This window comes from Palaemon carinicauda, chromosome 1, assembly GCF_036898095.1.
Source record: "Palaemon carinicauda isolate YSFRI2023 chromosome 1, ASM3689809v2, whole genome shotgun sequence".
NCBI classification, from domain to species: Eukaryota; Metazoa; Arthropoda; class Malacostraca; order Decapoda; family Palaemonidae; genus Palaemon; species Palaemon carinicauda.
The window spans coordinates 199,831,918-199,846,735 of record NC_090725.1 but is presented as its reverse complement, the minus strand read 5'-3'; the positions used below and the strand labels follow the sequence as shown (position 1 = coordinate 199,846,735).

The window sequence follows — 14,818 nt, the reverse complement described above, 5'->3', positions numbered from 1 at the left end:
CCCTCTTAGGTTTCACTACTCATTTTGCCTTAGCCTACACATATACCGAATAGCCTGGCCTATTCTTTACACATTCGATTCTTTTCTCATTCACCTGACAACACTAAGATAACCAAAATTATTCTTCGCTTAAGAGGTTAACTGCTGCCCCGTAATTGTTCAGTGGCTACTTTTCACTTGGCCATGGTAAGCAGCTCTTCTAGAAGGGCACTCCAAAATCAAACCATTATTCTCTAGTCTTGGTTAGTGCCATAGCCTCTGTACTCTGGTCTTCCACTGTCTTGGTTGAGGGTACACTCAGGCACACTATTCTCTATTTATATAATATGACAGATCTATTCTAAAGTTGTTGCTGACCTCAAATATTTTATATTGTTATACATTAATTGTTTTTGCCTGTATAGTTTATTTATTTCCTTAGTTCCTTTCCCCACTGAGCTATTTTTCCATTTGGATCTTTTCATTTGGTTCAAACAATTAAGGGGCTATGCATGAAGTTCTGATGAAAAGGTTGGATAAAATAATAATAATAATAATAATAATAATAATAATAATAATAATAATAATAATAATAATAATAATAATAATAATAATAATCTTTGAGATTTACTAATCCTGTTCACCACTTCGTGCGATGAAAGATTTAAAACCAGTCATGTCTCTCAAATACTCCACGGTCGCAAAAATTCTTTTGAAAGACGCCCATCCTACTCTAACGTCTCGGAAATTACGTTCACCATCCTCCCATCAAATTATGCTACTTGCCTTCATTTTCCCTTACCGCATTTTTTCCTCTCTCTTGCCTGTGTTGCTGCTTTCTTTTGCTATTTTTAGCCATGCGTGGCTGGAGACCAAAATCGATTTCATTGTCTGCTGGCTGATAACAATTTTCCTTTAGTGTAGGATTTTTAGGCTTAGTTTAAAGCATCTTTTTGTGTTTCAAATGAACCGAAGATACGCGCAAATTAAGATGCCGTTACTGATATCACATATCTCGTGAGTGTGGAATATTAGATGTACGTGGTAGAATGTAACTTCCAGAAAGAAAATTGACGTAGTTCGTGAGACTTTCCCAAACTTTCTTTGAATTCTATCTCGGGTTTCTCCCATCCTCAGAGTTTTCATCTTATCACCTTTCCATAAGAACCGGTGTCCACAGAAGATGCAAAGTCATTGCTCTCGTGTCTTGTAAAAGGTTTTACAGGCAATGCCGGGAGAGATTTGTTACAAGTGAAATTCAGTGCTGATTGTACTGACGCTGAGATAATGATAACTGAATGGAAAGGGAGAAGAGAAGAGTAGATCAGTGGAGCACAATAAAATTCAACACGTTTTTAGTTTTTATAAAAACATTGCTTACGGTGTTTCTCTAGACGCATTGGTTACGGGAAAAAAACGCCCTGATTTCTCTCTTTTTATAAATAGAGGACATTGAGCTTCCTTGTATATGTAAACTTGCTCTTATAAAAGATGCAAAAAAAGGAGATTACTATTTGTAAGATGGTAGTTTTACTGGGTTTAAGAAAGTTGAGTTTAGGTAATACGATTCATTCCCTTTAGTATGTGTTTGCAGAAAATTTGTAGTACATAAAAATTGTTCATTAACATTTCCATAAACGTATTAATTTGGAACTTTCGTAATCAATAAATTTCCCCCAAAAGTATCTTTTTTATAGAGTTGTTAAGTCTACGTAATGACACGTTACCCAAACTTCGTCTCGATACACTTGAACAGATGATGCTCTCGTAATGGGGCTCTTCCCGTCTCGTTGTTGTTGACAGAGCGTCTTGCTTCGTTAGCAAAGTTCATACGAGCCTCAAAGTCATACTTTCGTGAGTGCTACGGGACTCGTGACAAAAAAGTAGGTGTTCTGTACTTAAGGTCTTGAGTGTTGGCGGCACTAGGCGTTTGAAATTTGTCTATTGAAAAATTTAGTTTAGTTGACAATGTTTAGTTTGTCACATTCCAAAATTTATAGCTTAAAGTATGGGTTTATAATCTTAAATCTAAGTTGTTGTTATTAATCGAAGGCATGGAAGAACAGCTTAATCATTAAAATCCTAGATTTCGTAGCTGCTAAAGTTAATAAACTTTTGATTTAAGCATTTCATGTATCTGTATTCATTACTTTATTATCAACTGAATTCTCTCTCTCTCTCTCTCTCTCTCTCTCTCTCTCTCTCTCTCTCTCTCTCTCTCTCTCACGCACCTGAAATTCTATCACAAATCTGGTCTTGCATGCATGAAAGCATTACATGCCAGTGAGGAAAGTCGCTTATCACTGGAATAACTATCAATGAAAATTCTATTTTCGGAATACGGAAACAATGCTGAACGTATCTCAAATTCTTTTGTTTGACAACTTTACATCATTAACCTCATTACTTCATTAATTTCTTGACTTTGGGGTTTTAGTTTCATTTTCTCAGTTATCTGTTGTCATTTTCTCTAAGATTTCCTCGTTCGTTACTTTGTATTTTTCTTTACTTTTTCCTTGATTTTTATATCATATCATTTTTGATGTCTTTTGACTAATTTTGTTGTGATTTATTTAGTCAAAAAAACAAATCTTGAACTTATAACCCTAGAAGATTTCTGTTGAACAAATAAGATCTTCCAGACAAAGGAAAGTAGAGGTAGTAGGTTGGCCAAGGCACCGGCCGCCCGTTGAAATACTACCGCCTTTGACTGGCCAGACAGTACTACATTGGATCCTTCTCTCTGGGTACGGTTCTTTCTCTTTGCCTACATATACGCCGAATAGTCTGTCCTCATACACATGACAACACTGAGATTACTAAACAATTCTTCTTCGTTCAAGGGGTTAACTACTGCACTGTATTTGTTCAGTGGCTATTTTCCTCTTGGTAAGGGTAGAAGAGACTCTTTAGTTATGGGAAGCAGCTCTTCTAAGAGAAGGACACTCCAAAATCAAACTATTGTTGTCTAGTCTTGGGTAGTGCCATAGCCTCTTTACCATGGTCTTCCACTGTCTTGGGTTAGTGTTCTCTTGCTTGAGGGTACAATCAGGCACACTATTCTATCTGATTTCTCTTCCTCTTGTTTTGTTAAAGTTTTCATAGTTCATATAGGATGTATTTATTCTAATGATGTTACTCTTCTTAAAATATTTTATTTTTCCTTTCCTTACTGGGCTATTTTCCCTGTTGGGGTCCCTGGGCTTATAGCATTCTGCTTTTCAAACTAGGGTTGTAGCTTAGCAAGTAATGATAATAATAATGATTAAGTTTCGTAATCTTTGATATCACATTTAAAGGAAAATCTCATTAGGCTGGTTTAAATACTGTTTACACAAGAAAGGAATATTATCAAGATTGTCAAGTTGTCACTGAATAACAATAATAGAAGCCTAAAAGAATAAAAGCGCTCTCTCTCTCTCTCTCTCTCTCTCTCTCTCTCTCTCTCTCTCTCTCTCTCTCTCTCTCTCTCTCTCTCTCTCTCTCTCTTATAAGTTTTTCAAACAACACTTGTAAGATAACTTTCTCTTCTTGTCTATCAAACGAGAGAAGAAAAAAAGAACTATCTTCCAAGCCTTATAAAGATATTAATGAAACACCTATCTCATTTAAATATTTTAGATAAGAAGAATAAAGCAGCTCTCTCTCTCTCTCTCTCTCTCTCTCTCTCTCTCTCTCTCTCTCTCTCTCTCTCTCTCTCTCTTAGTTTTTTAATAACAGGCAAACCGCCATGTAAGGTTTCACGGTACCAAGATCATTTACTTCAAGAGAAAAAAGCCTAAAAAGAGAATGAGTCAGCCAAATAAAGGGAGCGTGAGCGATGCACTGAAGCGGCGAGCACCTTATAATGTAAAATTATATTTTGAAAACGTGGCACGAGTGCGGAAGTTCACAGATAACTGGCTCAGTTGACTTAAAACACTGGAGTAAAAGAAAAATGTAGTTAAGCTGTACTCAAACCTAAATATCTTGTCGATCATTTACATGTTATTAAACTGGCGCGCTAATAATTGAGTATGCGTGTGTATGATATTAATTTGTCCATTCACACCTAACATGAAATTCCCCCAAGAACCAATGCACTGACACCAAATTCTGACTATTAGCTTCATTCTGCATCGCTCATGAGTTTTCTAAAGTTTCTATCACATAGAATAAGAAATACTAGAGGTTGTATACTTTTTCGAACAATAACGGTCAATCCTTAGCTGGCGGATCAGCGTTTCCAAGAGACAGCACATAAAGAGCGAGTCGTGGTCAACTAAAAAGGTGGGGAATGAGTTTGCAAGGAGCAAAAACTAATATTAAAACAGTTAGCTTCACGGTAACATTGCCATCTAATGCTCCCATTTTGGTATTACTTCCATCTGGGCATAAAGCGTTAACATATAGAGACACGTTCAACAGGGCGAAAAGGTCTACCACCGAGAGGAATTTATTTTCTCGCCTCAACTGTAAATGATAACTGACAACCATAGAATTTAAATGTATTGGATCTATGAATTTAGACCATGTGGCCCAGTGTTAGGACCTGGGCATCCATGCAATGCTTTATCATCCAAAACCTCAGGTCCATACATGACCCAGAACTAAGGAAAATACTAAGGGCGAAAATAAGAAAATGCGAAGAATTTCAAGTTTTGAGGTGCATGAGTAATAATAAGCGAAAATGTTAACGTATAACTTCATTAGTCTAAAGTATCAATACACATAGGATATAGTATTGCATGCCTTCATTTTGATACAGTCATCAAATTGACCTATATTCAGGATATCAAAGACGATGCTTGTATAAAGATGAAACCAAGTGGTTTTTTGTAGCTTTTAACTTTATTTTCATGTTTTGTTTTACTTTCCATATACTTCATAGACAATCTAATTTTGTTATAGAAATTGTGTAAGATTGACATATATGACATGGATTACTTATTCCTTTTCAAACCAATATTACCATAAACTGTTTATTTATTTAATTATTAAATAAGAATAAATCTTTATCATTACTTAGACGCAGATTGACTTTCGACTTGTTTTTCCAGGATGCGTTTACCAGGCGCCTTTGGATTTGGTGTTGTCGTTGGCAGTGCGCTTCTGGTTTCAACTCACTCCATGCTAACCCCTAAAAGTAATCAATTATTATTATTATTATTATTATTATTATTATTATTATTATTATCATTATTATTATTATCATTATTATTATTCGAGTTTCAACCTTTAATAATTTCTACAATTTCGAAGATAGAACTTTGATATTGACGACACAGTCGTACTTTGATGGAGACTACTAAAGTTCAAAGGGACCTCATTAGAAGATTACACTTTTAACAATAACAATTGTCTGGATAACAGTAATTCGATTTATTTTCTATACACCTCAAGCTGAGGTATTGTGAACTTGGAGAGGAAATTTGTGTGAGCCCAAGTAACTTAGTTATAAATACTTTCAGAGTAAATAGAAAATCAATTTTGTGGGAACATGGTTGGCCTTTTTTCCTAAACTAAATTCATTATCTGAAATACATGAGAATGGATATAATCTAGATGATTTGATATTGATATTATTCACAGATTCATGTGAAACCAGGCAAAAAGGGGCATTAACTTATTGAGCTTAAGTTTTTACATAATAGCGTCATAAAAATGTTGAGAGGCTGATAAAAACAAAAGATAGCATATGTTTCGGAAGAATAAAACAAAGAAATACAAAATCATGCACAAATAAACAGATGTTGAAAAGAATGTGTATAAAAAGACGATGGCAAAATCACGATAACTTCTTTAAGCAACGGAATGTTTTCGAGCATTTTACAGTTGATGAAATAAGTATGACTGTAACACGACGCAAAAAGACCATGATGGCGCTGTACAAAGTAAGTAGCACGCTCTATCTATTGCTGCCGGCATTGGAAGGCTATCAAAAATCCTACTAGTACAAGAGCATTAGAAAATATACCATAGAAAAAAAAAAAAAAAAAAAAAAAAAAAAAAAACATTTAAAGAAAGATGAAAACTTCAGGAAAGGTGCTTAAATATGTTTGAAGATTTCACAGCTTTACCCTTGTAGGCATTTTCAAAATTGTGGATGGCGTCCGACCACCGTCCGACCCTCCTCGGGAAAACCTGCAATCTTAGAAATTGTCTGATTTGGGCATGTTACACCTCTGGTGATTATTTTTGGGATGGAAATCCATTTCTGGTGTTATTTTTTTTATATAAATCTCTATTTGTAAGTTCTTGACAAAATTCAAGATGGCTGCTGTGGAAAAAGACCTGTAAACGGCTAAAATCCCCCTAATTTCTGAATTTGGATCACATGATGCAACAAAAATAAAAAAAATGAAATATATGGTGCGAATTTTATTAGAATATAATTGTGCTTGACATTCTGCTTTGTTTTTGTTTAGAACCGGTAATACAGACGGAAAAGCATATGGCCGGGCTCGGGCTTTAGGGGTCCATATGTTAGCCGCAACAAACTTGGTCAAATTAATCCTAGAGCAGAGACCCGGATGCCTATAGCAGGAGTTAGCCTAGAGCATATCCGGTCCCTTCACGCCTATCTTATGGAGGGTACCGGCACAGGGGGAGAAATAATGAATAATCACACGGCCGAGCAAATCACCAATATCCTCAATGATCTACAGCAGGAACTGGCTGCAGGGAACAGGACTGCCAAATTGTGAATCAATTACCTAATCCAAACACATTCATCTACGCAGAGGGCACTGGTGACTTTGATTTACACCTCTATGTCACATCTTCCCATAGTAGAGTTAGAAAAGTATTCTGGCAGTTATAGGTATTGATAGGCCAGAGAAATTGCAATTCGCTGCAAGGCACATAGATCGTGATGTATTTCTTTTTTATTCAACAGTACGATAATCTCTCTTTTTTTCTTTCTTTAAATAACAAACGCATCTTATTCCAGCCCAATCGTATCAAAACCTTTGAGATTCTCGTTTGGAGACCCTTCGCACATATGAAAATATGCTTTCATGGAAGTCATTTCATCTCTTCTAAAAGGATCTATTTTTGGGGGTGGCTTAGATGTTGCATAAAAGGGTGCGTTTTCTTGTCATCATTACCACAACCATAGAATATAACAGGAATTCCCTAATAATTTTTTATCAAAGTCAAGGTTTTCAAAATCATATTAGTTACCGGTGTGTGGGCAAAATGACAGTGTTATTCCATACCGTACCTCCAGCTTTATGTGTGCAGCAAAAAAGAAAAAAAAAATGCTGGTAATCGTTGAAGTCGAGTTTTCTACCGAGTGAATGGGTTCTCATTCGCAATATTCTCTCCTTGACTTATTTTTATGTATGAACATTCTGTACAGTTGAAACTTGCTTGAAAGGTAATTTCTTTTAGAACATATTTTCTTTTATTAGTTTTTGTACATGGTAATAACAAGAATTATCATTAATGTGATCAAGACATCCACCGTCATAATGTACGTAGGCTATATTGCACCCATATATGACAGTGAATTTTTCTGTCATTAATTCACAGGCAGATCATAAAGTTATGTTCCCTTCTTGAGGAAAAGTGTCGTCAGAGCACTGCATAGTTAAGGATTCTTGCAAAGTCCCTTCAATTCATAGATAAAACTTCTTTCACCCCTTTACTCTTCCTCCGTTCCCGCGTCCTGCACGGCCTCTTTCAAATTTTTTTCCCCTGTGCAATTCGAAATTTTTCTACAGTTGTATTGGATGATGAATGACCTCCTACGTCCCAGTACTGTCCCATATGACCCAAATAAATAGGGTCAATCATTAATGCTATCTTCAAACTGTGAGTAATGATAACGATAATTAATAATATGTAAATCTTGATAGTGTTTATTTTATTTTATATCATTTTGGTATAGCTGATGTAAATTTTTATTTGTATAGTTTTCGCGATTCCAAGATGCCCATTGTGTGATGAGTGTATTTAAAATTACTTGATTTTGTAATGGTGCTCTTGTTTCTATTTTCAGCCCGGACAAAAAGGCAATTCAATTTTAACAATCGTCAGCAACAAACGAACCTTGGGAACAATTACCAACAAAAACGGGGCAACACCAATAACATGCAACAACAACAGCAGCAGTTGTACAGTAACAGCAACAATAATAATGAACAGTACAGCACGGATTACAACACCCTTTTACAACAGTACGCTGCTGCATTGACGTCTGGCAATTCCAACACTGGATATTATGATACGTATTCGAACTCTCTTTCGGACTACACTGCTGATGCTTACTTGTAAGTGGGACTTCATGATACTTTTGATTTGTATTAACTGATAATTATGTAAATTATGTTTATATATTTGCATTTACAGTTGGATGGTTGGGGATCACAAATGCACAAATCTCCTTTGGATTCTCTGCCACGGAAATCGAAATGTGCTGACACCTTTAATAGACACAGATATATTTTTATTGCAATATGGAAAACTTGTATTTTCTACTGAGCCTTGTGGATCCAGTTTATATTAACATTTTATCTTATAAAAAGACCGAAGTTTTAGAGCAAAGAGAAAAAGATGTCTTTGAGGGGACACAATCCACCTTTAACATGGAATGTATGGAAGCAAATTTATGGAAATTTCTAAAAGCGAGTTTGAAGCAATGCGTTATAAGTGCATATGCATAAGCATCAACGTGCTCTCAATCCTTCCTAAAAAGCCACAGCAGGATGTTAAGTTTACTGTAATAAAGAAAAAATAAAATTAATAAAGCAGTCCTTTAATAATTTTATGGTTTTGATTTGAACTGGAAATTCTTCTAGAGGGAAGGATCTGCACTTCATGTAAAGATGAATTAATCCAATATATATACAAGCTAGAATACATACAAGAGAAGCGGCTCAGATTTAAATTCCTTGAAGCATATCTGGAACACACACACATACACACACAAATATATATATATATATATATATATATATATATATATATATATATATATATATATATATATATACATACACATATATATATATATATATATATATATATATATATATATATATATATATATTTGTGGCCATTGCTTCCCACTTTTTTCATATGAGAATCTCAGATTCCATACAAGGTTCATCCATTTATTCCTTAAAGCCTAGGTTTGGAATTCTTCTCCAACTTTTATTCACCATTGTTCATAAAATCTCCAGCACTAATTCTTGCTTCCATTACATTTGCGTTAGATAAGAGTATTTGTTTTCCCCAGTGCTGTATTAACCCATGGCAAGGCCCATAGGCTTTGAGCTTCTTTTCGGCCCCTCGATATCCACCATCGCCCACTCTTCCCCACCCCCGCGAATCTCGCGTTGTCCTTTCCTTACAATTTCAATGACATTACAAATGAAGTGAATAAACCATTGTTTAATCATTTAACACTTAAAAAAAAAAAAAGTTGCATAGGCCCGTGCTCTTGCTGGACCCCTAAGCTTCAGCCTAGTCAGCCTTAGGGATAATACGGCTCTGGTTTTCCCTCTCCTCAGCTCTGCGCTTAAAGTAACTTCTTCAGTAATGTAATGGTGATAGCAGCACCTGTAAGGGTACAAATATTACACTTCAAGGGGATATTAGGATGCAATATTACGAACTTCGATGCTCCAACTGTTGGAGGCATTTTCATTAACTCTGGGTTCTATCTGTTCCAGACCTGCAGCCTCGTACCCCTCAGCCGTTTCAGAGAATCCGGACTCTTCACCAGCACTTTCAGCTTTGGCTTTACTGGGTTTCTTGTACTTCTTGAACCTCATCCAGGTAATTGGTGTTTTTGTGGGATGTGTTTGTACACTCATTAGGGAAACTTATGAAGCAACGAACCTTCGGCCATAACATAAGAAACAAAAACAATAATGTCATTCCAATGTCTGGTAGGTAGCCAGGAAGACTGTCCAAGCTACAAATATGTCAATGAAATGAAAGTCGTAATGTTACTACTTATGCCATTTTCCATATTATCGGTTTTTTAATCAAAGTGTGTACTATTTTATACTTATGGAACATAAAAATCAAAGTTCCATAAGGAAAAGGAACCAAAAGTTTTGTACTAATACATTGTTTCATAAACTTCGACAAGTTTCAGACATTGCCACAAGAATTGCATTGATTGATTTCTATCTATATACATAGCAAAATTCACTGAGTACATATTCTAGTAATTATTTTCCAAATTGATTTGACCTTTATATAACTTATATTACGGAGAGTAATCACAATCATTATGGCAGTATTTGTTCACAAAGTGCCGTTGGTGGAATCTTAAGCGGTGTAGTATCATAAAAACTAATAAATCACGAAAAAACGACTTTGAAAGTAGATATAAACAGGATTAGAAGCACATTTTAAGAGTTTAAAGACTTTACGTTATGGGACTGAATCTTAATTTTGCTTATTATAGTTTAGTCCATGCGCAGAAATCCTGTCAAAAAACTTGTTAGACTGATTTATGGCACCCTTTCGTAAACAAAATTTCTGTATCAAAATTTGTCAATCTTGTTAGGTTGTCATAGGAGGTATATTTTGCAAACGACTTAATTTCTGTATCACCACAAAAGAAGTCAGACTATTTTTCCCCATGCAAGATCATCATTCTGCAACAGTAAATTTATTCTGTCGATTTAATATGCATTTTAATCCTTAGAGCTCCAGATAGAAATGACTGTATATTCATCTAATGCTTAACAGTTACAATTTCATGGTTTAGTTGCGCAGTTTTGGCTACTTTCAGTTTTAAAAGGTTCTTAATGGTACACTTGTTTGAAGTGAATTTATGGGTTTAAATGTGTCGCTTTCGTAGTAACTCAGCTGTAACACTTCTTTACATTAATTGTTTAGCCATTCACGTAATGAAATAGTTGGTTACTGTATATTCCTCTTCTATGATTATCATACAAGGTCATACGTTTAAATTATGTATATCAAGTTTTGCACTTATAATTGATACTTTTTCTTGTGTCATATTTTTTCCATGTACTAAGTCATATATCTTTAAACTACTAGACTATAGGGGGATCATAATAAATGTTGACTAGTATCACAATTTTACAAGATTTATATGGAGTTGTTAGTCGGTTAGATTCACTACTTTTGTATAAAGAAAAGTTCAATATATGTATGCATATATATATATATATATATATATATATATATGTATATATATATATATATATATATATATATATATATATATACATGAATATATATACACACACACACACACATATATATATATATATATATATATATATATATATATATACATATATATACACAAACACACACACACACACACATATATATATATATATATATATATATATATATATATATATATATATACATATATATACACATGAATATATACACAAACACACACACACACACACATATATATATATATATATATATATATATATATATATATATATATATACACGTATATATATATATATATATATATATATATATATATATATATATATATATATATGTATATATATATGTGTGTGTGTGTGAATTTCAAAGTAATTCAATCTATTGGCTTTACGTCAGGATGTCCTCCAGAACAATGGAAGAAGGAAACGCTCTGTCAATCTACCCAAAGAAACAGATGAAGGATTTTACTCAACTTCATACTTGGATGATCTCATCATCCCAGAGGGCGCAGAGGAGCAAACTCCGACATTTCTGAAAGATGAAAGAACCAAGGAGGATGAGGAACTAGAAGGGGAAGATGATGTCAAAGTGGAGGCAGTAAAGGCTGAGGAAAGAATGGACGAAGAACCGCTGGTTTCAGGTCGAAGTTTCTCCTTCCTTGAGAATTTCTTCATCAAGCTTCCAATGGCACTCGGTCTTTTTAGGGGGGTAAGCATATTTACAGATGAATACAGCAAATATTTTCCGTTAAAGTATGCATTACAACTTTGCCCCAAATAACAAATATGGATTGCGTCGGTACACTTGTACTTTTGAATATTCAAAAACGACATATAGATAAGCAATAGTAATTTGAATCGCACCTTCCCCAAATCCTCACTATAATCTATGAACAGTTGAGTGTTCAATAAACTTATTTTTACGTACCATGTGATTATAGATGCTCTATAATCTCTAATTAATTTAGTGGAATGGAAAATCCATCCCCTCTGAAAATATTACCTTATGTTTCTTTTTTGCTTTAGATTTATTCTTACCTCACATTTAAGGTCCTTCATATAGCACAGTGAGAGTCATGTTGGGTTATAGAAGCAGGCTAACTCAGTTATTTTTCGCATTTGTATAGATTACAAACTAACGCCTTACTGTCCTTTTCATTTCAGTTTTATGGGATGACAAATTGATATTATTCAGTGTCCTCCTGAGGTGAAGATGCCCATAAATAGAGTGTATTTTTAGCCTTTCGACACTCATTATTCATATAAAACTTATGATGGTGTTCTACTGATTAACCAATTTTCTTATGTTCTGCTAACCCCTTTCTACACTAGAGTTTTTTTTATAATAGCTGTTATATTGTTGCTCCGTCCTTCCGCTCTTCTTTTGCCATTCTGTTAATGGAAAACTACTTTCTTGACGTGATCTTCAATCCTACCAAAAGTCTCGGTCTTTATCATATTGCATGAACGTGAACTTATGATCTCAGCACAAGTGGAAGATAAGAATTGCGTTGGATAATCTTAAGTTATAATTATTTTATAAAGACTGTTAATCTCTATTGTTGACTTCTTTTAATGCTCACATCTAATTATTAGAGTTTTTTTACATCTTTCTTTTTTTCAGATTATTTTAAACTTTTTTTTTTTCTCTAAAGTTTATCATCCTCATTTCCTCAACATTAACCGGACTGCTACTTCTCTGTTATCCAGGTTCAAGAATTGCTTTAGCTAAGGGTCTGAAAAACTCGACATACTGTAGATACTTTCCTGGTACTATTTCTGCTCAAGTAGCCTATACTGCATTTACGTTTTGCAACTGCATTAGTTGGAGAAAGATTTATGTCTTGCTTCTCTACATGTATTTCACTGTAACTCGTATAGCTAGAATTTCTCTTTAGTAAAGAAACAGAGATGAGTACTGAGAGCATCAGAGGTATAGGTAGTGAATACAAAAATGTAAGAGATTTTGATACGCTGTGACCTTAGATTGCTAGGATTCATTGCTTAATTACAGAAGTGTTTTCTAAAAGCTAGGAAAAGGGACCGAAAACTCAAAATCTCAGATGATTTGAACATGTGATGAGAAAGGATCAAGGAAAAGTAAATATTGAAGTTGCAGGACGAAGACTAGTAGAAAGGCCCGGAGTTGTGGAAACGCTTGCTACAATAACATTGTTTTGATTATTGTCTGAAAATATTTGTCTCACAAATGAGTTTTGAAAATTAAATGTGTGTGATATACATTGCATTTTAGTTTTATCTCTATTAAAATATTCATGTTCCTCGCATAATGAAATACTCAGAGAAGAGTTTTTTTTTTTTTCTTCTTTTTTTAATTATAAGATTTAGAGTAATTAATTAAGGTTGAGAGAATGATGAGAAAAAAGATACACGATTGATACTGATATGCTTAAAGTGAAGCCGATATACTGGATACATAAAAGATCATTTGAATATCACCAATCATATTTACTTATTCCTGTTACTCTAAATATGATAGTTTTATTCAATACAATTATTTTATTTAATCTACCCGAAATCAATTTTTTTATTTCTTCAAAGAAGGAAGCGGTTTGAAAATAACTTAAATTTACAAGAATTTTCCCTTACATGGTATGACAAGATAGGTTCAGCCAGCTCCATACCCAGCCTTAGCTTCAATTGGGGACATGAGTGTCGCACCACATTGGAGAAAATTCTTGTACAGCATATTCAAGTTATTATCATATATCTTTCTTCTTGATGGAATAGGTAATAAATTTTGGATATTTAAAGAATTAGATCTATTATGAAATTTTTGTTACTTTAAAACTCACTTCCATAGATTAACCATGCTTCCTATGGAGTTGTGCACAATACAGCACTCTATTTCAGTCATAGCTTGTCTAAACTTCAAACCATGATTTATGTTACCTTCTATTTTAGCATCAGCAGATTGAAAGAGATGGTCGAGAGGAGAATTCATGGGACATAGGAAACTTCATTTCATCAAGAATACAAATGATATCTTCAATCATGAGCTTCCTGCAGGATCCTAGACCTTCAAGGATCCGCAGAGGAATTCCGGTAAGTCCATGCTTATTCTTCGGGAATTACAATAAGTGGTCTATTATCCAAGATTGAGTTATTCATAATTCCATTTTATCTCAAGAGTGACATAAATTGAGCTCTGATTTCCTGATGTGTTGATAACCAATAGTATTTTCTGGGACACTAGCGTCCCATCTGCTATTTTTATTTTAGCATTTGTAAATGCGTCTACTTCTTTCTGTACGTGTATGCTTATTGTAATTTACTATCTATTTCAGACCCATTGCTTATCAGGAATATCTTTGGCTATTAGTTGGAAAGTATTGACAGTCTTACAAAAAGGTTACAACACCCCTCCGTAATTTATAGTGTTTTAGGACTTACTCAAACTCATATAATTTAGGAGTACAGTATACTTTTATGATTTTGTGTTGTAGTCAGTGAGATCCAATACTACCTTCACCAGGTCCATCATTCCCCCACCAATAAGCTCTCCCATATCCCCTTCGCTGACCCATCCAATTCTCTCTCTCTCTCTCTCTCTCTCTCTCTCTCTCTCTCTCTCTCTCTCTCTCTAAACTGCACACAGGGATATATAAAGTAATAGGAGGTTGTTGGAATAGTCTTCCTCGCTCCTGTACAGTACC

General features: G+C 34.4%; 1 protein-coding gene across 2 annotated transcripts in view; it reads left to right on the top strand.

The window, feature by feature from the left end:
• LOC137643955 (uncharacterized) overlaps window positions 1-14,818 on the top strand; it is an 84,662-nt gene that overhangs the window by 56,667 nt on the left and 13,177 nt on the right. The window contains exons 2-6 of one of the 2 annotated variants that reach the window (XM_068376752.1): window positions 5,019-5,104; window positions 7,964-8,234; window positions 9,639-9,744; window positions 11,539-11,850; window positions 14,067-14,207. In XM_068376752.1, the coding sequence (XP_068232853.1) occupies window positions 5,020-5,104; window positions 7,964-8,234; window positions 9,639-9,744; window positions 11,539-11,850; window positions 14,067-14,207 (915 nt within the window). In that variant the 5' untranslated portion in view covers window position 5,019. The remainder of the gene's footprint in view (window positions 1-5,018; window positions 5,105-7,963; window positions 8,235-9,638; window positions 9,745-11,538; window positions 11,851-14,066; window positions 14,208-14,818) is intronic. The other variant, XM_068376758.1, reaches the window with a different exon arrangement.